General features: G+C 34.0%; 2 protein-coding genes across 2 annotated transcripts; one reads left to right on the top strand and one right to left on the bottom strand.

Moving 5' to 3' along the window:
• Nucleotides 1-9,630: 9,630 nt before the first annotated feature.
• On the bottom strand, nt 9,631-17,394 carry LOC123697147 (protein Smaug). Its single transcript, XM_045643571.1, has 7 exons — nt 16,885-17,394; nt 16,099-16,303; nt 14,544-15,190; nt 14,093-14,305; nt 13,510-13,607; nt 12,642-12,772; nt 9,631-12,061 (listed from the first exon to the last, which is right to left on the bottom strand). Exons 1-7 carry the CDS (start codon nt 17,135-17,137, stop codon nt 11,869-11,871), a joined length of 1,740 nt encoding a protein of 579 aa, XP_045499527.1. The 5' UTR covers nt 17,138-17,394; the 3' UTR covers nt 9,631-11,868.
• Nucleotides 17,395-21,940: 4,546 nt separating this feature from the next.
• Nucleotides 21,941-22,493, top strand: LOC123697611 (protein giant-like). The gene has a single exon (XM_045644154.1). It carries the CDS (start codon nt 21,963-21,965, stop codon nt 22,491-22,493), a length of 531 nt encoding a protein of 176 aa, XP_045500110.1. The 5' UTR covers nt 21,941-21,962.
• Nucleotides 22,494-24,453: the final 1,960 nt, after the last annotated feature.

Below are 24,453 nucleotides of genomic sequence, written 5' to 3'. Positions count from 1 at the left end.
GGATACGATTCTGCGAGAGTTTATCACCTACTACACCTCCATCCATTGTCTGGAAAAATATTCGTAGATTCCGTGGTTCCCTTTCCTATGTCAACCCATCTTCCAATAATCCTGATCTTTGGCTCAATGATTTTATAAATAAATTAGCCCCTCCTTTTGTCCCTTCTGCGGATCTTATTCTCCGACCACCGTTTGATTTTATATGCAATAATAATGTTAATGGAATAGATAGCCAGTTTTCTAGCCAAGAGCTGGATACCGTGCTTGAAGGCCTAAAGGATTCGTCCCCAGGGCTAGATGGCATTCCCTATTCATTTTTAAGTAGATCTAATAGTTCAGCAAAGTCATATTTTCTCAATTTGATTAATTTATTTTATGAAACCGGTTCTACCCCTGATTCCTGGAAAACCCAACTCATCATCCCCATTTTAAAACCTGGTAAAGACCCGATTGATCCTAATTCTTATAGACCTATTGCACTTTCTTCCACATTAGCCAAAGTTATGGAACATTTAATAAAAAACCGACTGGAGTGGTACGTTGAGAGAAATAATCTCCTTGCTCGCTCTCAATTTGGGTTTAGGAAAGGCATGAGTGTTTTAGATAGCCTCAATATCCTTACCACTGACATACGCTTGGCATTTCAGCAAAAAGGATTCCTGGTGGGTGTGTTCCTTGATATTGTATCCGCGTATGATAACGTCCATCTTCCGGTACTCAGACATAAGCTGTCTCAGATGAGTATCCCTGCGAGGATGATACGTTTTATCATGAATCTTTTAACGACCAGATATATTCATGTGCGCGGCTCTTCTTCAAGTAGAGTTACATTTAAGGGCCTTCCCCAAGGATCAGTTTTGAGCCCAATCCTTTATTCAATTTACACGAATGATTTAGAAAAAATTGTTACTCCTTTTTGCGATATCTTACAGTATGCTGACGATATTGCATTATATGCTTCATCTGGCAATATGGATGGTGCCGCTGAGCGCCTTAATAGTGCAGTATCCAATTTAGAAGTCTGGATGAATGACCATGGTCTGTCTCTATCACCAGTTAAAAGTAATATTGTAGTATTCACCAAAAAACGTTCATTTTCTCCCCCTGTGGTGATTCTTGACAGTTCTGTAATTCCTGTGGTAAGTAAGGTCAAATTTTTAGGTGTTATGTTAGATCAAAAATTAAGTGGTATTGCACACATTGACTACATTGCACAAAAGTACGAAAAAAATATTAATGTGCTACGCTCTCTCGCTGGTGTGTGGTGGGGTTCCCATCCATATTGCCAGAAACTCGTTTATAATGCAATAATCCGGAGCCACCTAGATTATGCATCTTTTATTTTTGAGCCTTGTAATAAATCTGCATTGGTAAAACTAGATAGGATCCAATATAAATGTTTACGCCTCATACTTGGTGCGATGAAATCGTCTCCAGTTAACGCTCTCCAAGTAGAATCTGTGGATCCACCTCTGTTTCTTCGCCGACAGTATCTAGCCGATAAATACTTTTTTAAAATAACGCAGTACGCATCACTCATCAACCTCCTTAACAAGCTACAGAATCTATTACATTCTCTCACCTCTAATACTCTACGTTCGCCATCTGATTTCCCCTGTATCCTTAAAAGCCTTATTAAGTTTTATCGCCTTCCAGATCCTTCTTTTCAACTTAATAACCACCCTTTATATTTAACAAATTACAATGCTCTAGTTTTTAAGCCTTCCATCATTTTTAGTTGTGGTATAATTAAAAATTCCCCTGACGCAAATATCTCTTTCAATAGGCTCATTTCATCTCGTTGGCACGATTATAATTACTTCTATACTGATGCCTCTAAATCATCAAATTGGCTACCAGTTGGAGTAGCTGTGTGGCATTCAAACTCTAAAACAATACTGCAATATAAATGTCCTCCCCTTTCTTCTGTCTTCACTGGCGAGGCAACAGCTATTTTAGAAGCTATTAACTTCATCTACTCTCATAATCTTAAAAAATCTATCATCTTTACCGATTCTCTTAGTTGCCTTCAATCAATATCTTCGAACCCATTCCGTTCTAAATCAAATTTTCCAGTTATTCTTCAAATAAGATCTTGCCTTTTTAACTGCTATGAAAAAAACCTCAGCGTTTTATTAGTTTATATTCCAAGCCATTCAAATATCACTGGTAATGAGAAAGCCGACTCCCTAGCAAAAGCAGCTATGTCTAGTGATACCCTAGAACATTATTTAAACTATTCATACGATCTCCTTCCCCTTGCTAAGTCCCGCCTGGAAAGTATGTGGAACTCTCTGTGGAATAGCTCAAACAAAGCTAAATACTTTAGAGATATACAGCCCACGGTTCCCTGCAAGCCGTGGTTTTTCAAATTTATCAATATTAATAAATCTACAGTATCAACCATTTGCCGTCTTCGACTAGGCCATGCTTCCACCCCAGTGCACCTAGCAAAAATTCATGTTCGTGATAACGCCTTATGCGAGTGTGGCTTAGCCGAAGGTAACAATGATCATATATTTTTTGAGTGCCCTAAACGAAATTCCTCGCTTTTAGATCTCCTTCCCCCTGATGTTCCCCGTCCCACTAATTTTAAATGTTTATTGTGCTTGGTTCCCTCCTCATTTGTTAATGTTTTATCCAAATTTATCCACCTCAATAATCTTAAATTTTAATGCTTTGCTTTTGTATATGTCCTGTTTGGTTATCCAGGTAAGAATGATTCCTCATTTGAACTGCTCAATCTCTTCCGTGATTTTTCCTCAGCACAGAGTATCAAGTTGCTACCCTAAATCCGATCATTGAATTAAACGATCAATTTTGATTTGGGCGCACATGACACTTGACACTGGCAGAATCCGTCCATAATGGGATCGGGAAGGCCATAAACAAAAAAGAAGAAGAAGAAGAAGAAGAGACATTACGGCAACTGCACAAGATGGAAAGAGATAGATATTAGTTTGTCAACGCCACAGTTGTTTTTAAGGTGAATGACTTTTCGTATCGCTTCTCGTTGCTCTCCTTTACTCAAAATCGCTACGCTCATAGACCCAATGACGATACCTTTCTCACTTACACAAGAAAGAGAGCGAAAATACCATAACAAATGCATAAGACAAAGACACAAATACCCAATTTTTTGTCCCTTAGTGTGTAACCTGTTTTTCAAGATCCGCAACTTGAGTTGCGAAACAAACTTTGACAGTTCGTGCCTTCATCGTGCTTGGTGTTCGAATTTTGGATATTATTTAGTAAAAAATCGATACGAGTACATTGAAAAGACGGTGAAATTATCTTAATATAGACATCGAAGTAAATAGAATGGTGCGTTGTCGTGTTATTGCATGTATAAGCGATAGTGAGAAGAAAATTGCCGGTGTGTCTTTTCACGCGTAAGTACGACTTTATTGTCCTTATTTATAGTTTCTCAGTGATGATTATTTATACTTTAGCCTAAAGTAACAACAAGTCGCGTTAAAACAAGGAAAATATTAGCGTAATATCGATTTTTACATTCAATAACCTATAAACATCAACAAGTAAGTGTTGCCAGTGTCGGGAAAAATAATACCCCGATCACCAATAAAAAAATATTGATTTGACAATATGGCGAAACTCGAAAGTAAATGAATATGAAATCCCATAATAACCCAGTGTTTCGGGAAGACTTCGGCATCGAAAACATATTTTAATTTATTATTTCTCATAGTAATAATTGTGATTGACATAAAATTACACTTATAATTTTAGAGAACCTGAACTACCTGCGAGCATTAATTATTATTAACCTATGTTTATCGATTTGTTTCCAGATGATCCAGACCTACGTAATTAATGGATCGAAGTGGTAGAAAAGATTGGATTCTCACAAAATATTGTAAAATATGAACAAGCCAATGAAAAAGTAAGAAATGTGTTTCGTCATCAATAATTAATCTGCTTATATTTTTTGTATCTACTAAATTGATTATAAAGACAAAAGAAAAATCTCATAACTGGTTTTATTTAATTGCTCCTAAAAATATTTACCCTTTCCAAAACATCCGGGAGCTCGGATACTGTGGCAACATTCAACTTATACATTGACAAACTATCTTTGTCTCAGTCGCGGTTACAGAGTACCTTTGTCTATTAGCGTAGACAGAGTAACTAATAGACCCAATGACGATACCTTTCTCACTTACACAAGAAAGAGAGCGAAAATACCATAACAAATGCATAAGACAAAGACACAAATACCCAATTTTTTGTCCCTTAGTGTGTAACCTATTTTTCAAGATCCGCAACTTGAGTTGCGAAACAAACTTTGACAGTTCGTGCCTTCATCGTGCTTGGTGTTCGAATTTTGGATATTATTTAGTAAAAAATCGATACGAGTACATTGAAAAGACGGTGAAATTATCTTAATATAGACATCGAAGTAAATAGAATGGTGCGTTGTCGTGTTATTGCATGTATAAGCGATAGTGAGAAGAAAATTGCGGGTGTGTCTTTTCACGCGTAAGTACGACTTTATTGTCCTTATTTATAGTTTCTCAGTGATGATTATTTATACTTTAGCCTAAAGTAACAACAAGTCGCGTTAAAACAAGGAAACTATTAGCGTAATATCGATTTTTACATTCAATAACCTATAAACATCAACAAGTAAGTGTTGCCAGTGTCGGGAAAAATAATACCCCGATCATCAATAAAAAAATATTGATTTGACAATATGGCGAAACTCGAAAGTAAATGAATATGAAATCCCATAATAACCCAGTAATAACCCATAATAACCCAGCATCGAAAACATATTTTAATTTATTATTTCTCATAGTAATAATTGTGATTGACATAAAATTACACTTATAATTTTAGAGAACCTGAACTAACTGCGAGCATTAATTATTATTAACCTATGTTTATCGATTTGTTTCCAGATGATCCAGACCTACGTAATTAATGGATCGAAGTGGGAGAAAAGATTGGGTTCTCACAAAATATTGAAATATTGTAAAATATGAACAAGCCAATGAAAAAGTAAGAAATGTGTACACGAAATTAACATTGTTTCGTCATCAATAATCAATCTGCTTATATTTTTTTGTATCTACTAAATTGATTATAAAGACAAAAGAAAAATCTCGTAACTGGTTTTATTTAATTGCTCCTAAAAATATTTACCCTTTCCAAAACATCCGGGAGCTCGGATACTCATGGCAACATTCAACTTATACATTGACAAACTATCTTTGTCTCAGTCGCGGTTACAGAGTACCTTTGTCTATTAGTTTCTCTGTCTACGGCTCAAACTAATTCGCCTTCACTGTTTTATCGACGGAAAGTACATAGTCAATAGTATGAAACGCTTCGGTTCACCACTCACCAGGCCCTCTTCCCCTAGTAACCCTCTTACCCCACCTGACCACATAAATATATAAAGTTTATTGAAATATTGAAATGAAATATTTGAGACTAATTCGAGTTTCATGCATATTCCCTATTACAAAGTAGAAAAACTTTGTGAGATTATCGAAGTTTCTATGATGTCTCAGATATTTCAATAATTTTGACTATAGAGAATAAGATATCATCTGAAACAATTTTTTTATGCCACAAATGAAATATCCTCAGACTGTTTCAGACACAGTTTCCGATTTCCATGAAATGGGAAAAAGGTGAAGACTTATTCAAGCTAAAAAAAACGAGTGCTGGTTCTGAGGTTGGTTCGGATCACACAATATTATGATATTTTTAGCATTGAGGTATTACTTATTAGCTACGTACACGTCTATATAGTAGAGCCATTTTAATAGGCAACATTCACAGAAGATTACCCACAAGATTACCTCTCTCCGAAGATAAAATTGATAGACGTCAAATGTTGCTTAAGTGTTGAATTGGCTCGACTATAGTAGGTACATAGTAACTCAATGCATTTTAGACATTCTCTCAAAGAAAATCTTCAGTTTCTAATCTCAGTAGGTAATAGACGTTTTTCTTATAAGTAGTACTAGTAAGTACACATATCTTATAGGTCCTTAAATGTTTGTTTGTTAGGTATAATGGTATAACTTACTTTGAATCTTCTAAGGAAATACAGTATGCGTACCACCATTTGTTCCACCGTACTGTATACTATAGGTAGGTACCTATGTCGTGGCCATATCGTAGATTTGCTCGTGATTTGCTCATTTCATGAAATGATCGATCATTTCACGAAATGGTCGCATTTCATGAAATGGTTGATTGTCTATTGGCCACATCATGATGAGGTTTGAGCAGATCAATGAGAAGAAATCGGTTCTCGATATGGCCAACGAAACGCGCGGTTTTTTCATGAAATGATCAAAATTATTTGATCATATCGTAAAATAGTTACATTAATTATTGGTAGAGGCGCTGCAAGTGCTGTGTTTATGCGATAAGATGGCAGCCCCTGGCGAAAATTTTATTATACGCAGTTAAAAACTTCATGATTCGTTTAATTACAATATGAAGAAAGTCATAGCAAAGAATTAACGACGAAGAGGTTCGAGTACTATGGAAACTGCGGATAATTTATATTGAAGAAAATGCGTCTCAAATCCTATAACTATATTTATATATCCTACTATATTATTAAGTATAATTTTTTTCTTTTCTAAAAAGCGATTCGGTTCTGGCGTTGTTTATCAAAGTCTAACCTAACCTTACCTGTTTCTTGTTACAAAAATCCGTAGACAAAAAACGATTCGCTTCCGGCACTCGCCGGCCGCTGCCGCGGCACTAACTTGAATGACAATAAACAAATTCTTTAAATATTCTGAATTTTTTAAATATTTTATCGACTCCCTATATTTTATACGATCTGGCCAAATGTGGATCACAAAATCGTAAAACATTGACGATTTAACGATCTGACCAAACTGTATTGGCCACATCATGAAATGCGACCATTTCACGAAATGCTCAATCATTTCATGAAATGAGCATATCTACGATACTATCTACTATCAGAAAATGTATTAGGTATGCTCTAATAAGTCCCTAACTCACTGTTATTATCTATGAAGGAAGTTAACATTTTTGTTTGTCTTTTTTTTTTAAAGAATTTTTACCTCAGGCGAACACTGAATATTGAATTATATATAAAGAAAAAAAAAAAAACAATCCGTAGTAGATTACTTTTCTCAAATAATCTTCACTATTTTCATTTCTCTCAATTTTATTTAACTTTCTAAGGACTTGCTACCATAATCAATATCACAGAAAACATAGGTAAGCATTTCAGTATCAGTATCTTGACAGCCAACAAAACGTAAGTTGGTAATTAGTAATTATAGAGTAAGATCCCAGAGCGATAAGACATAACTTATTTTCTAAAAGATGAAACTTTAAGTTCTCAGTAGTGTCTCATGTACTTTGTATACCTGCGGGTTTGTGAAGTTTGCCCAGTGACACCTGGGCAGGTACCAGGTGAGAAAGGTGACTAAAAATAAGAGTTACTTTACTTAAATTTAGATGGCTGATTTTTAGATATATTTTATAGAATATCATTCTCAAATGGTATCGCAAGTATCAGACACTTTTCATGGACCAAAACTTTAGTCAGACGCTTTAAAGCTCCACCAAAAATAAATAAACTTTACTTATTTTTTAATGTCTGATTTTTTAATATGTTATCAACATAAGTATTACAAAATTATATTTAATCAGTCAGACAAATTGGAATGACCAAAAATCCACTAAACACAAAAAATATTCAGCCGTGAGTACGAACGCGAGAGCACTATATGAGCATGCGTGTCAGAGGGAAGAATGTAAATATTCCAAAAAGTACTTACTGCTTTCGATAAAATATTTCTGCATCTCTTTTCAAATAAAATGAATTTCAACATTAAGGTAATAATTAATAATTATTAAAATTAAAATAATTTATTGCATATATTCGGTAAATTATTTTTTAGCATAGAGCCTCCACCTTTTTGTTTTAGGATGAAAAAGAAAATAGTGTGACAGGCTTAGTGCTTGACAAAGTGGTAAAGTCACGTATCGATAAAAATACAATAATTATAATATCTATCTAAAAATTATTCGGCCGTGAGTACGAACGCGAGAGCATTATGCATGCGTTTCAGAGCGAGTGAGACGTCCATAGTAACACAATATTCAGATACATACAGTAAGGAAACTTCATACAAAACGTCCGAAATGGCTCACGCGCACAAGCAAGCGTGTTTACGAGTATCCTAAGGGTATTGAGGGGGATCGATAGTAGCGCGTGACACATCCACAGATTTTGAATAACAAAGATACGTAGTATAGAAAAAAGTTAAAAGTAATGTCAATTCACATTAAATAAATATCGATTGTTTCAGTTTGTAGCCCTTTCAATAAATATATTTGTACATACCGTATATAGTTATAAATAGTTATACCGTATAGTTAAAAAGAGACTATTTTTAAATTTCTATAGATAATATGGCAGCATGAGTTTTAAATTATGTTGACATATTTTCTCTCAAAATGATAGCTACAAATAGTCACTATTAGCCTATTAGGAGTCCAGTCTGTTTAAAGATCGCATCTATTTTTTACGCAATCTAGAAGAGAACAAAAATCTAAAAAAATGGAAACCTTAAAAAATATTGTTTAAATTTATGTGCATAATTGCGTAAATATTAGGGAAGAAAAAGATAGATATTATAATTATTGTATTTTTATCGATACGTGACTTTACCACTTTGTCAAGCACTAAGCCTGTCACACTATTTTCTTTTTCATCCTAAAACAAAAAGGTGGAGGTTCTATGCTAAAAAATAATTTACCGAATATATGCAATAAATTATTTTAATTTTAATAATTATTAATTATTACCTTAATGTTGAAATTCATTTTATTTGAAAAGAGATGCAGAAATATTTTATCGAAAGCAGTAAGTACTTTTTGGAATATTTACATTCTTCCCTCTGACACGCTTGCTCATATAGTGCTCTCGCGTTCGTACTCACGGCTGAATATTTTTTGTGTTTAGTGGATTTTTGGTCATTCCAATTTGTCTGACTGATTAAATATAATTTTGTAATAGTTATGTTGATAACATATTAAAAAATCAGACATTAAAAAATAAGTAAAGTTTATTTATTTTTGGCGGAGCTTTAAAGCGTCTGACAAAAGTTTTGGTCCATGAAAAGTGTCTGATACTTGCGATACCATTTGAGAATGATATTCTATAAAATATATCTAAAAATCAGCCATCTAAATTTAAGTAAAGTAACTCTTATTTTTAGTCACCTTTCTCACCTGGTACCTTCCCAGGTGTCACTGGGCAAACTTCACAAACACGCAGGTATACAAAGTACATGAGACACTACTGAGAACTTAAAGTTTCATCTTTTAGAAAATAAGTTATGTCTTATCGCTCTGGGATCTTGGACTATTACTAAAGATATCACACCTCACCAAAGCCATCGCTGTATAGGCTGTATACGACGAATAATCGTTCCAAAAATAAAAGATTATTGCATTAACTATTTATTTAATAGGTTTTACTTATCAAGTGTTTATCACAGTCCAAGAAGAAAGTAATTTAGAAAAAAAAGTATTATAACAGAAATAGAGAATGAAAAAATTTACAGAGAACAAATTGAGAAATAAAACAATAGATCGAATGTAGACTTTGCATATACATCTGTAATTGTCAACACAATGTGAAGAAATAACCATACAATAGTAACCATATTATAATGAAATCAATATAAAATAAATTGCACACTTCACAATCAAAAATAATTTTGATCCAGTCAAAACATCCGTAAAAGATAGCATTCTATATAACATTTAAAATAAAAATTAATGTTATTGAAATATAAATTATTCAATCAGTCAACAATTACACCTAAATAAGTTAACAGTGGTGTCCGTCAACTGGTCTCTTGCACAATAACATTAAACGCGGCTGTGTGATAGCATTACTGGCCTAGACTTGGAAAGCAATCAGTAATGATCTACATACTGCACTATTAACACCTGAATTGACGTTAAAGTAAAAACTTATTCGAAAAAAAAAGGCATAGACAATGAAATTAAAAAAAAAATAGAACGTCAAGTACATTTTGACATTGACAGGGTAATGCTATCGCGCGCCAAAATAACAACATACACACCACACAACAATAATTACTTACAATTGGCCCGAGCCCGAGCACTTAGGCCGTCGGTAATCTAATAAGCTCTGCTGACAGGCAGTGCTTGTGAAATCTACATCTAGCTAACTTACTAACGGCTAACCCAAACGAATGTTGCAAATTAGCACCAAAGAAATTCAGGACATAGCTTCACGCTTGCATACGCCATCATTATGAGCTCATCAAAAACAATAAATAAATGAAGAATACGTTTGGTTTATTTTCTGGAAAAAAAATTATAAAAAAATCAGCTCATAAAGATGGCGCATCACACTTTGATGTACACTCTCACTCTTATAAATATATTATTTTGTAAAATCACCGCCATAACAATAAAGGCGGATAGAGTCGATGTATCGCGTTCCATTATTTAATTGTATGTACAAACTCTTGAACGATGATTCGTGAACGTTTGCGAAAAAAGAATTAACTACACAATAATAAAACTTAATAAATAAATTAATGATTTATACAATAATATAAGCTCCCCATATACAAATTAAAGTGAATTTTACGCAGTGCAAAAATATAAAAATTAATATTGTCATATGCTTAATTGCTACAAAAATTACGCGTTTCGATAAACGGAATATGATTTAGAATTTTGTATGTAGTTGAATTGGATTTTGTTTAAAGCTATCTGTGACTATGTTATAACGCCCTGTATTCTGTCATATGCATGTACTATGTTATCTTTACTTATTACATTAACGGTGAATTGCACCCGTTAACATACATGGAGGATGTTATATCCGTCTCTTTTTTATTGTATTGCATATTATGAGACGGTTATTTATCTATCGAATATTTGTTCTAGAATATTGGCCATAAACTATATGTTTGGTTTGGTTGCGTTCCGCTTTAAGATGAGGTTCGAAGTTTAAAAATGAGACAAAAACAATTCTATATTGACTATGATTACCAAACGGAACGCAACCATAAATTGGTGTCACTTGTATAAATGACTATGACATTGTCATTCCTAACGTATACAAAACGAGCGCCATTTTTTAAGGTTAGGATAATAATCGTCGATTATCTCAAATAACTGATATTATGTGTTTTTTTTACGTCGTTTATTCACATTGGCGTTAGTAGGACGCAAGTTATATATTATGAATGTATCGATGCATTGTGACGGTTTTGCGACCCTTAAAAAGGTTTTATAATATAATATCATGTACTGCATTTAATCGAATAGTCTAAGCTCGAAATATACGTAGGCGAACGAGCGACTTAGCTTCCTTCACTAAATAATCTTAAAAGCTATACGCTAAATTTATATTACATAAATATTATAAATACATTTATTAAACTTACAAAATTTTCGAATTGAACAAGAAATAGTAACGAAGAAATTTCATTCTTGAAAATGGACTTGTAAATAAAAATAAAAAAGCAATGTTATCATAAAAAGGTTATTGGTCAATTGATGATGAAAAACGGATTTTTAACTGCATTGTTGTAAATCAATTTGATAATTAAGAATATGTTGATTTAAATATATTATTGCTCATCAACCAATAACATAAAAATTCAAACTCGTAAACATTGAAACAAAACTCCTAATTTTTTACCACAAACAAGTCGCTCAATTCCAAAACCAAATGTTGTCTATGTCCAAAAATTTAGTTATCTACGTCAATTCCGAACCGCTTACCCCGCTTCAAATTATAGAATTTTTTATCTATGTCATTTCCAACCAACCCCAACCCCCTTAATTGATAGCTTGTTCTGTCATTTGCAAGCATAGTGCGTCTAGGCTCGAGTAGTCATCGGGAGGGGGTAAATGTGGGGGTCGTAGTGTGGGGGGAAAAGGGGGGAAGGGCGGGTAGGAGTTGGACTTGCCGCGGGGGGGCGGGGGCATCCAGGGGCGACGGCCGCGGGTCGTTGATTGGGGGAGACGCCATCTGTGGGAGAAATATTGGTGTGAATACATTATTGACATGGATTTCGTCATGTGTCTATAGGTGTATAATATGATAACTGACTGACTGACTGGCTGGCTCCCAAAATACATTACTTGGGCCTGCCCAAAGGCAAATCCCTGGATTTGCCTGATGAATTTTAAAATTGCCTTATGTAAGAAGTCCGATTGACAAATGTTTCAAGTCCGTATCGATAACTTAAATCGATGTTTTTTAGGCAGGTTACCTCCCTACGAAGATAAACAATAAACAATATACTTTATTTCCAAAATATAAGATGCATAAAAATTGAAAACCCTTGCTCCCACACTAGGATTCCCTGTGTCGTGGGAACAAGTATCTTCCAGTGGTACATTTTATTCCTTATGCTAAGAAAATAATATAAAGATAAAATTCATAGACGTCAAATGTTGCCTATTAAATTGGCTCCACTATTAATGTACTTAACACACGTCTCCGATGCGTGCGTGTGTGTGCGTGTGTGTGTGGGCGTGTGCGTGCGTGCGTGTGGGCGTGTGCGTGTGGGCGCGTGTGTGTGTATGTGTGTGTGTGTGTGCCTCACCGTGGCTTGTTGCGTCGCAGCGCAGGCAGCTCGCTGACGTGGCGGAAGAACTGCCTGGGCGGCAGGCGGTGCCGCAGCCGCCGCAGCGCCGTCTGCAGCGAGCCTAACCGGAACGACTCGTGGTGCAGCGCCTACAATACAACACATATGTATATACAATTTATATATCGCCGTCCCCGGAGAATAAAATTAATAGACGTTTGTCATTATTTCGCCGAATCGTTTTTCCGAGAATATTATTTTAAAAGTTATTATCATATAAAGAGTAAAGAAACTCTTTCACTATACTATCTTTTTTTTCTAGTACGAATATGTTCTGGGAAAAAGCAGTGAATATTACTGTAATACATATCTTATAACTTTGTGGATAACAGGAGAAAAATTACAAAAAAAATTGTTTATTTGTATTAGGCTACGTAGGCTTCAAATATCTATATCTCTCTATATCGCATAACAATAAAACTATGGTAATGGCGATTATCATTTTATTCTCCGGAAACGGCGATATAACAAAACGAAATAACGTATTATTTATTCTATGCCGTCGTAACTAGGTAACGATGTTGAATTTTGTTTTGATGTTGCCTATTAAAATACTATAAACAACACAACTACATAATAAAAAATTCATTATGAATTAAGATGCCATCTGCCAATATAATTATGCCACACGCAACACAAACATTCATACAATTTATTTTATACTACACTGGTACTGCCGTTTGAACATCGCTGAGACAGCTGGGCAGTGAAACATTTATGAACCAACCAAATAACATTTATATTGTAGTACAAGTTCATTCGCCAAAATTATACATACATAAAGTAAAACATATTTAGTACTTCTAGCAGTAACACAAATACGTACCTTCTCCACCAGCCAACAATGCAGCGACATAGGGTCTAACATATCCAACTCTCCGTCGGTAGTGCTTACACTACTCTCGCCTGTCATACACTTGGACGCTGAAATATTACATAAAATATCTGTCATTTTTATTGCTAGCTATAGCAATAAAAAAAAATTAAACTATAATATATTATTTTATTTCCCATTAGGTATATGATTTAAACATCAACATTATTATTGAATGTTAACAGTAAACCACTAAAATCATTTCAACAGTTAGTTCTAACAACAGATATTAGAAGATTAGTTTTAAGTTTTGTATAAACTACATCACTGACATAATGAATGTTGACTCAAAAGTCCAGAAATAAAATAGAATAAAAAAAAAAACAGTTCTTCAAATTCATAACACACTAGCGGTCCGCCCCGGCTTCGCCCGTGGTACATATTTCGCAATAAAAGGTAGCCTATGTTCTTTCTCAGGGTCTAGAGATTGTCTGTGCCAAATTTCATCAATATCTGTCCAGTAGTTTATGCGTGAAAACCACACATAACATTAGTATAGTTATAGATTAACCTATAAAATTATCAACAATCTCACCAAGATCCAAAGCCTGCACCAGCCCAGCAGGTAGATCAGACCCTGGAGGCATCGGAGACAGCAACACCCCCCGGAGCTTCTCCAGCGCTCGCACCACACAACCAGCACTTGGATTTGATGCGAGTTCAGTTCGCACCGCCTCTAGGGTCGCTGGTCTGTCGTTTAGCTTCTTTATGGAGAGGAGTATCTTGTGCCGGGCACCTTTTGTTACGCCTGGAATTGTTTTATTCGTGTTATTCGGGTGGAAGTTGGCTGCTGGTAACAAGTTACAAAGATATAAAAGAGTAAATATTTAAAACATGTCATGTGCAAGTTGTGGTGTATGTGATATTTTGTTGTGACCCAGAAAAACTAAATAAACAGCAACATATTTTACTTCATTATGGTCATTATTATGTTAATATAAATTTATATATTGAAAAAAAAAAACACAAGATAAATAAACACTCACCTAATTTTTCTAAATATTTCTCATCTATCGCCATCATTTGCTCATAAGTTATATTGGTGAACAACCACACATACTTGTGCAGCCGCAAACTCTTCAACCACGCCCCTACGGTCGACATCCCAGGATGCTCTGTGTAATTGTTCGACCGCAAGTCATCCAACCTCGTCTCACTGCCCGTCGTCCCATACATAACACTAATCGGCCTCAATTGTCCTAAACTATGTTCACTCGATAACGAAAAACTCCTAGGTTTCTGTACAAATGGTTCGTCGCTCAAATTCTCCGCTGACGACGAGATTTGCAAGAAATTCGTCGACGGAGGCGTTAGACTATTCGATCTCTGCGATTTTTGATTGCCAATAGCTACGTCGAAATTCAATATGTCTCCTTCTAAACTAATATCGACGTCCCTTCCATTCTTGGAGAAGGACTCTTGTAACAAATCCGTATAGGACGGCGGGTCTACTGCATCAAGTATGCCTCTGAATTCTACATTCTTGCCGATGGTGCGTCTAAAAGCATTATTGGTGCTCCAAATATTTGTCTCGGGCAGTAGGCAGGGGTCTATCCGCTGCTGCCACACTGATTCTGTGTTTCTATTACCTGATATATGATTTTCTAGGTATCGTAACCATTGTGTTAACGTCCTGTAAAGGTAGGTTTACAAAACAATGTGAGATTTATGTAAGAGAGGTGAACATAAAAATTTTATTCACTCTTACAAAAAACTTTATTATGCAGGATATATTAAATTTAGCAAAAGATTTTAATTTTTTTTTACAATAATATGTGGTCAAAGTTTGACTTATTAGTTGAAAAATTTTAAGACTTGGTTTTATATTTTGAAATATCAATTTTAATGTGATAATAAGTAAACCTACACCGTATTATTTTAAATATGTAGTATAAAAAATATTAAAAAAAAAATTATGAATGCATATTTCTTTTTTAAAAAATGCAATAAGTATGACTAGTTAAATATAAATTTCCCTGATGATATAATCTGTCAATTATTGCATCAACTGGGTCATCAAATCATAAACAACCTCTCATTTTTTTTGTAGAAATTGATAACTGTGGTGCATAGTTCAAATAAATACTACAATTTGTTTCATGTTTTTGATAATGTACTGAATTATCTTTTTATCTTAATCTCAGCATGATTAAAATTATAAAATCAGCTCTTATTTTAAAGTTTGTTATCATTGCAAAAAAAAGAAACTAATCATAATCAAACATGAATTTTTATAGATTCAATTTGTCATTGTTTTCTGACTGACGGCTTGGCTTGGTTGGTAGTTACCCTTCCTTCCAAGCCAGAGGTTGTGGGTTCAATTCCCACCCAGGGCAAATATTTGTGTGATGAACATAGATGTTTGCTCTGTGTCTGGCTGTAAATTATCTATATAAGTATTTATTTAAAGTAATATATATAATGTATATGTATGTTTACGGTCTCCACAATACAAGCAAAAGCTTAGTATGGGATCAGATCATGCCGCGTGTGAAAACTGTCCTGGAATATTTATTTATTTTTAATTTACTACTTCAATACCTCTGGTCATTATGTGTAAGTGCGGGATGCACCAGCAGATATGACAGCAGCTGTCTACACAAGTCTGGTGCTATTGTTCTCCGCGGCGCGTCGACACAGCGCTGCACAAGTGCAGGTGCGGCACCCACATAAACATTCTTGGCTCGCTCATTGTCTGTTCGTAGCAGGGGCAATAGGGTCAGGAGTTGGCGGAGCCGTTCACTGTCTGTCGAACATTTGATTTTTTTGTTTATAATTATTTATTATGGATAATATATTATAATGCATTACAAACATATCTATTGTATAAATTTTAATAACTTGATTTTTCATAATTTATTTGTGAAGGTAAACAAAATTTTTTGTTCCTTCTGTACGGGCTAGCCATACATCCTGACTCAGCGCTTTACACGATCCTATTTCATTACGGTGACAAGAACATCTTCATTCGAATAAACTTTTTCAAGATTGTTGAAAAGATTTAGAAAAAATTAATTATGGAACATATATTTTACTGTTGCTATTGTAAGAAATTAATCAATAAGTTTTAGTATTTGCTATGAGATGTTAAATTTTTTAAGTTTTAATCTGATAATAAAATTGTCTCATTATTTTTGCCTCCTTCACTGCCTTTTCATTCTTTGGGATATTGATTTTAAGTCTTAAATCAATGCAATTGTATAAAGATAATAAAGGTTAGCTATCTGTTTCATACAATCTCCAATTATATTATGAAATTTTCTTCTCACTGGATTTTAGTGCAGTGTATGGATGAATAATTAATGAATATTTATTTTAAAAAAATACCTTCTTCATCGTCATCATTCGCTCTTGCCGCCAATAAGCTGGCTAAGAGCGTTTCGTCATTTGCGTCCCGTTCCAGGCGCTCGTCTTCTACATGGTTCTGCAGAGCGGCCTCCACAGTCCTCTGCACCAGCCGTAGCCCTGGCCAGGGCACCCTGCGGGCCAGCGCGCACGCGACCACCGTCCGCTCGCACGTGCCCCATTGCTCGAACACTCCTGCCACACCCCCCAGCTGCTCATAAAACGTGCCGTTCATCTCTATTGCAGCATATCACCGCAAAATATCAGTTTTGTTTGTGTTCCATACACGTCAGATATGTGACAGCTGATTGTGGAATTACTCCAGACCTGTATATATTTGACTTGTAACGGCGGCGGCAGCGGAATAGCCACGAGTACGACGTGGTACAGCGCGAAATTTTTGCTTTATATTTGTAGGTAGAACGAAAACATAACATTTATTCCGATTCGCGGATCAGTCAAATAATTTAATTTCCAAGATGGCTGTGCACAGATAACTAATTCATTTCTGTTTTAAAATACAGATGACATAAATGGCAATTTTGTGATGGTGTCTAAGGCCCAGGACTAAAATGTAAAAATGATACATACGTCTACCTATTATTTTATTTCAAGGTGGAATTTGAAATAACTACAAATTGCAAAAATAGTATTACCACATGTTTAATGTTTTTGCATACACTCTGTTCATAAATACTAGATGGCGCTGAATATAAAAAAGGTAAACGTTTTAAAAATTACTAGTTTTTTTTGAGTTTAAACTTTTAACGCTACTGAATCACGAAAACACTTTTCAATTTTTTATGTTCTATTCTTACCTATTCTGTAAAGTCGAGTAGGTAGGTAGTTTTTAATAGGGAGGTAATTAGTTACCTAAATAATTATTGTAACAAACAAACTAAAACCACATCTAGGCAAACACTCTATATATAATAATATAAGTTTAGATCACAAGATAATATTATAGCCATAATATAGATTCTCACTACATCTGCTATTTTCTGCAGGAAACTAGAAAATATAAAAAAAATCTAACATTACGCAAGAACAACCAGTAAAAAGATTTGTCGTCTTAAAGTCCCAAGCAAGAATTAGTGTAAAATCCAAGCTAGGTACATTAAACTTAAATAGTTTCGGCTTCTTGAATCCAAGACCACCGTGGAACATGGTCTTATTGTTGCGTCATTAAGGTTTAGGGACTTCTATAATTTGTTCGCATAAAAAATTTTGCGTGAAAAAATGAAAATAATTTACTAAGTACCTAAGTACATATTGCAATTTAAACATTTTGAGATTTTTACGTAGGTATTGGACCCAGTATATTAGTCCATGGTATTACTTAAACATTTTGTGTCAATTGAAACTTATTTTTTGAAAACCATAAACAGTTTATTGATTTTTAAAAGACAATAATTCGGAGTTCGGGCGTGTTGCGAATCTATTGCAAAGCATTTCAAATGCATAAATAATTAGCAACTTTCTCCTCTAAATAGGATCATTAAATAGAAACAATTAGAAATGTTTTGTTGCGTTCAATTTGTCACGCCGAAGAGTTGTAGAAATTGAACTAATTGTCGATACAACTGCAACGGGCCAACCCTTTGTCCCTGTTGCGAAAATGCGCCAACAATGCAAATTATACAATTTGCATACATTTCGTTGTAAAACTATTTCATTTTTTGAGAGAATACCGTTTTTACAATACCTTACCTACCATAGGTACTTTGGGATTCCTTGTTTGTGTAGGTCTGTGGTTAATTTTGTACAAAAAATGAAGAGAAATAAAAAAAAACATATTGTGTCATTCTTAATTATCTGTATCTAATACACATCTAATAATACTTGGTACCTTCTTGGTACCTACATAATAAAATGGTTATCTTCAAACAAGATTATGGAACTAGATTAGACATAGATATAAGTTGAAAATAAACCATGGACCGTTTATTTTAAAAATCTCGACCGTATGAAAAGGCTATCTATCATATTATGTCTATATCTGATTTCCCTTTTCTTAATTTATTTTATTGCTATCAGATAAAGGTATAAAATACATAAATTCTTCAAAATACCACATGGCGTATATTGCAAGAATTGCAGTAAGTAACCCTTTACTGCGGTATAGCGGTCCACATGACCATTTTGTATTGTTGACATTCGAAGATCGATGGTTTTAACTGTTCCCTTTAATTCTTGTTTGATATCCATTTTATACTTCCGTTATTGGTATTATATGGGAATAATGGACGTTTCAATTGTTGAAGCACAATAAATCAAGTTGTGGTTTTGAAACATCTTTATGTGGTTTGGAGTAACGGTTTATTTAGGCAATATTTTTGCACATTTATTAGGTACCGATGATATTTTATAGCGTGGTACATATTTCATTCTTTAAATATCGTAGCAGTAAACCGATATCGGATGCGTAGGCATAAATTACTAATCTCAGAATCAAACTCAAACCAATATTATAATGATTAAAGATGTTATGTAATAATTATAGGTATAGAAGTTGTTTTGTTGCTAAATACTCGTATAGCAGAAGTATTACTGGTTTACTCAACGTTACTGTGAAAATAAGTAAAACTTTGTTCTAAAAAATGTTATTCAGTAGTAATAGCTATTGCTAACGTTTAAATAGCACGATAATCTCATAGTTATTGCCAAATGTGTCATACAAGGGTGAGCAAAAAATAAAAATTACTTCCCATAGATAATTGCATGTCCAGCATAACCATTCAAAAAGTGTACCGAAGCGTCATCAAGGAAGCAACTGTGATGTCCCCATTTGCGCGTATTGTGCGTTTCCGGTCGCCATTTTGAAATCTTTTCATAAATAAATAATGTCCAGTGGTGGTCTGTATTATACGACTGACAGCAACGGGTTAATAATGAAAATCATTTTAAGTGAGACGGATTTCTTTTATTAAAACGCAGTTTTGATGTTTCAATGATATGAATTATCTATGGTTTGTGTCATAATGCATCTTATTTATGCTGTGGAGGATTCAAACTGTCTTACAGTTAGTGTGCAATTTGTGTGACTACCCTTAAGTATACTTATATTAGGTATATCTACGAATTGCAAACAGTTATGACAAAATATATGTTTTATATAATTTAATGACTCTTCCATTAATTAACCAGTTAGGTACCTACCGTTTATAATATACCGAATAAAGACCTCTTCCATTTTTAAGTAGGTTAAAATCATATCTCATGGTAATTTTCGCGATTATTATGTCAAATAGAAACTCAATCAATAGGTACTGATCCAGCCGTTCTCGAAAGCAGAAAGTTGGTGATTATTTCCTATAACTTTTAATACTTACTTAAGTAAACAAGAAAACTTCGGCAATTTAGCTGTGATAGGATTAGGTATCATCAACTAAAATAAAATCGTTTGGTACTCGTCGATATTTTAATCTTCTTTTCATTTATAGCTTTCAGAATTTCTTTTGATTTCAAAGCAATTGTAAATGAACAGTTAATCCGCAATTTATTGTTAAGACAATAAAATATGGTAGGAACTGTTTATGGCGGGTGGGATTAAGCTGAGGCTGGGTGGGATTAGGGATTCCCTGGCGTTCCGGGAAATTGACGCTTCTATTGTCTATTGAAATTAATTGTGGATTTAATCTTGCTGTCCTGTGTTATTACATACAACTTTACTTTGTAAGGCAAATACTAGAACTAGATTATGGATTATTTTCTGTTTGAAGATTGGCGTCAAGTAAAGTAAAATAAAAAGCTTAGCTGTTGCATTTTTTATATCAACTTACCTACTAGGTATTTATTCAAATTGCAGTTATGATGGATTTCTACACGATTATCTACACTAATATTATAAATAGGAAAACTTTGTTTGTTTGATTGTAATGAATAAGCTCATAAAGTACTGGACCGATTTTAAAAATTCTTTCACCATTCGAAAGCAACATTATCCACGAGTAATATAGGCTATACTTATATTATCACGCTAAGACCAACAGGAGCGGAGCCACGCGGGTGAAACCTCGCGGCACAGCTAGTATATTCATAACATTTATACAAACTAGGTAGTTACTATAAGTAGATATGTACATTGTTTCAGTAGTTTACTACGGGAATAAACATAGCTACGAACACAACTGAAATTAGAAAATTAATATATGAACATTTCAGCATTTAATAAACGTACATTATAGTTTTAACCTTGGTTTTAACACAAATGCTTTATTTTCTTTAATTCAAACAATTCTTAAATATTATTGTGATGTAGAAAAAAAACGTTGACAGTTGAATGAGGAAGGGTTTTCGAAATAGCAGGCGCGTGGCACACCACCATAAAAACATGCAGGGAAAAATAACACTTATGATTAATAACAATGAGGAACAAAATGTTATAATGACATCATTGTAACAGCTGCCTGTAATTCTACACTGTTCATAATAATCGAAAAGATATCCGTGTTTGGATTTAATATTAGTTAAGTAGGCTAGAATATGTATGAAATAAGATACTTATGTAACCAGTGTTTATAGGTGTTTTTGAAAAAAATAACCAAGCAAATCATCATGTAAAATAGTGGTATTGAAGAATTCATTATCTCTTGACAGCAATACTGACGAAGAATAAAAGCTAAGGGACTTCATAATATTATAAAACTAGTAGGTACCTAACTATGCTTACCTAAATTAAATGAATTATTTTTCTTTATTGTATAAATTTTAAAATATTTACCCATGTTTAAAGTACCAGTCTCTATTTTAATTGAATAAAATGTATATATATACAATGTATCATATATACAAAGTATCATATATACAAAGTATCATAACAAACATAATTAGGTACCTTAAAACTGTAAACAAATTAATTAAAAATAACGTAAATAATACATTTCATAGATTATGTAATCCTTACATAACGACGCAAACCAAGTTTGTATTGCGGTCATAAATAACATCCCGTTCGATCCCGTTAAGGGATCAACCCTTCCACTTATTCCAGCCCCGCCCCCACTCGCCACAGGCCATTCATCAATTGAGTTTAAACATTTAGGGGAAGCGCACGAAAAATGGCTCTCTGGACACCTTACGCTGACGAGGCCTTAGACTTAACAAAACACAATAAACCTGAAAAGCCGCCAGATGTTTACCGATCCATTTCACCATTATCTCATAACACATACTACGAAGGCAGTTATGAACCGTATCGCGTTCCTACATCTCAAATATCTCCAGATTCTATTAAAAGCTGGAATCATACACAAGACTTCTACGACGCAGAATCTCTGTCAGATGATACAGAATACCAGGCGTTTGAGCGAGACGCGTTCCAGACTATGGCGGAGAAAAACGGCGGCAGTTTACTCGGCAATAATCCAAGGATGAAGCGAGCAGTCCAAAGTACTCAGGCGATGGATAACATGTACAGGAAGCAGAGGGAGAGGAATAATTTTGCAGCGAAACAGAGTAGAGACAGGCGGAAGCTGCGGGAGGTGCGTTTGGCGTTCCAAGTGACATTTCTGAAGAAGAAATTGGCGGAATTGAGAGCCAGGCTGGATGGGAGCGTGTGTGGACACTGCGACAGACAGTGTATGTGTTGATACTTAGAAGAATTGTGAACTTAATGAGCTTATTCTATAGGTATAACTTATAATCGAAACGGTATGCTAACCTAACATAATGTATTACGGAAGTTAAGTAGGTAGTTAGTCATTAGAAATTTCTTATTTTTGTGTTAATTTTGAAGTTTTGTGTTGTGTTTCGAAATGATAAATAATGATAATTGTATATTGCTAGAATTAAACGTACCTATAGTTTATGAATAAACTTTATAATGTAAAAATTGATTGAAAAGTGTTTATGAAATGTTAAATATAAGATAAAACAATAATAATTGTAAATAATATGAATAATAATAAAATGAGTATACTTAATTTTGTTGTTTCATGATATATACCTTACTTACCTCTTCATACTTATAAATCATACGATTAAAATGTGTAGGTAGGTACACCCCGTAAGATTAGACAGACTCCTAGTTTCTTCTTTCTTGTAACTTTTAATTGTTTATTAGATATGTGAGATGGTATAAAATTTAATTATCTATAAAACAATATACTTATAACATATTACCTATTTATAACGCTACTGCGCGAAATTCAAAATCTGTTTGTACAAAATACGCGCGCGCGTGTACGCGCGTCGAAGGCGTGGCCTGCGTTTGCGCAACATACCTACAAAAACGCTCAACCAATAGCAACTTTACGCTTGATATACTTAATATCATGAGTGAAATCGAATACATAAAAAGCGTAATGAAAGCAATAATACACACCCCAGCATTTTAGGGTTGAAGCATACGCAAGCGTTGCTTGCAATTTATAAATAGACCGTACATGGGATAATTAATTATCCATATTTTTCATATATTTTTATTGTTTTTCTATACGGTTAAAGCAGTGTAGAATATAAATGCTATATAATATTTATCTGCATATAAATATATCATGCTACATAAATTTATCAGATTTTATTTTATGTCGGGACCGGAAAAAAAATTGTCTATGACGCTCGGGCTCGTCTAGATGCAGCTTTTTGATGGAGTAAATGAGTAATCTAAAACTAATTTTAATACTTCTTTTGTTGAAGATACATGTTGTTTTATAGTCTATATAAAAGTAAGTCGGGTCAGTTACAATTACCTAGGTATAATTCAAGAGAGATTGAACCTACGGGCTGGCCGGATTTTAATGACGGATTCGGTTCTGGATGTTAGGTATAATTATCTGAAAAACGCTATGTACCTACTTAGCGTATTTTTTTCGTTCAATGATGCGGTATCAACTCCATCTACCCACAGAAGTGCATGAGCATCTAAATATGGTCACGTGTCCAAAGATAATAGATAAGGGTGATTATACAAAAATGGGGTAACTTTTAAGGATATTTTGTTTACTATATTTTTTATATCAGATTATTACAAATTAGGGTGTATGTGATAGCTAATCTAATGAATATATTGTTCCAAATCGGGCCAGCCACTTTTTTAAGTAGATTGTGAGATATTTTAAATTTTCTGGATTTGGCCTCCAGGGGACTGACAAGGCTAACATAGTACTGATAAAAACACAATTTTGTAATATTCTCAAAGAAATTCAATGAAAATTACTACAAATCTCTCAGTTTTAATAATGACACATGTCTTTTAAGTATTAAAATCACTTAGTTACCTTTTAAAAATGATAATTTATAATATATTGTGATACTGGGAAAAAACAATGTCTCAATTTTCAAAACAGCCTTCTGACATTTAACGCAACGTGAATATTCTTACTCTCTTACTTAACTTACTACTTTGACTTAGTTTTAACTTTTACTTAATATTTCAAGTAATTCACAAACAATAGAAACAAAAAAAACGGCCAAGTGCGAGTTGGACTCCTAAAAAACCTATTTTTTATTATGTTTGTAACTTAAAATTTACACTTTTAACAATTTTTCCTTTATTTGTGTTATACGACGTTGCTTTTTACCATATTTAAAGACTGTATACACGGCAAG

The sequence above is a fragment of the Colias croceus genome, chromosome 14 (assembly GCF_905220415.1).
Source record: "Colias croceus chromosome 14, ilColCroc2.1".
NCBI classification, from domain to species: domain Eukaryota; kingdom Metazoa; phylum Arthropoda; class Insecta; order Lepidoptera; family Pieridae; genus Colias; species Colias croceus.
Note: the sequence above shows the minus strand (reverse complement) of the source record. Positions and strands in the feature narration are given on the sequence as shown.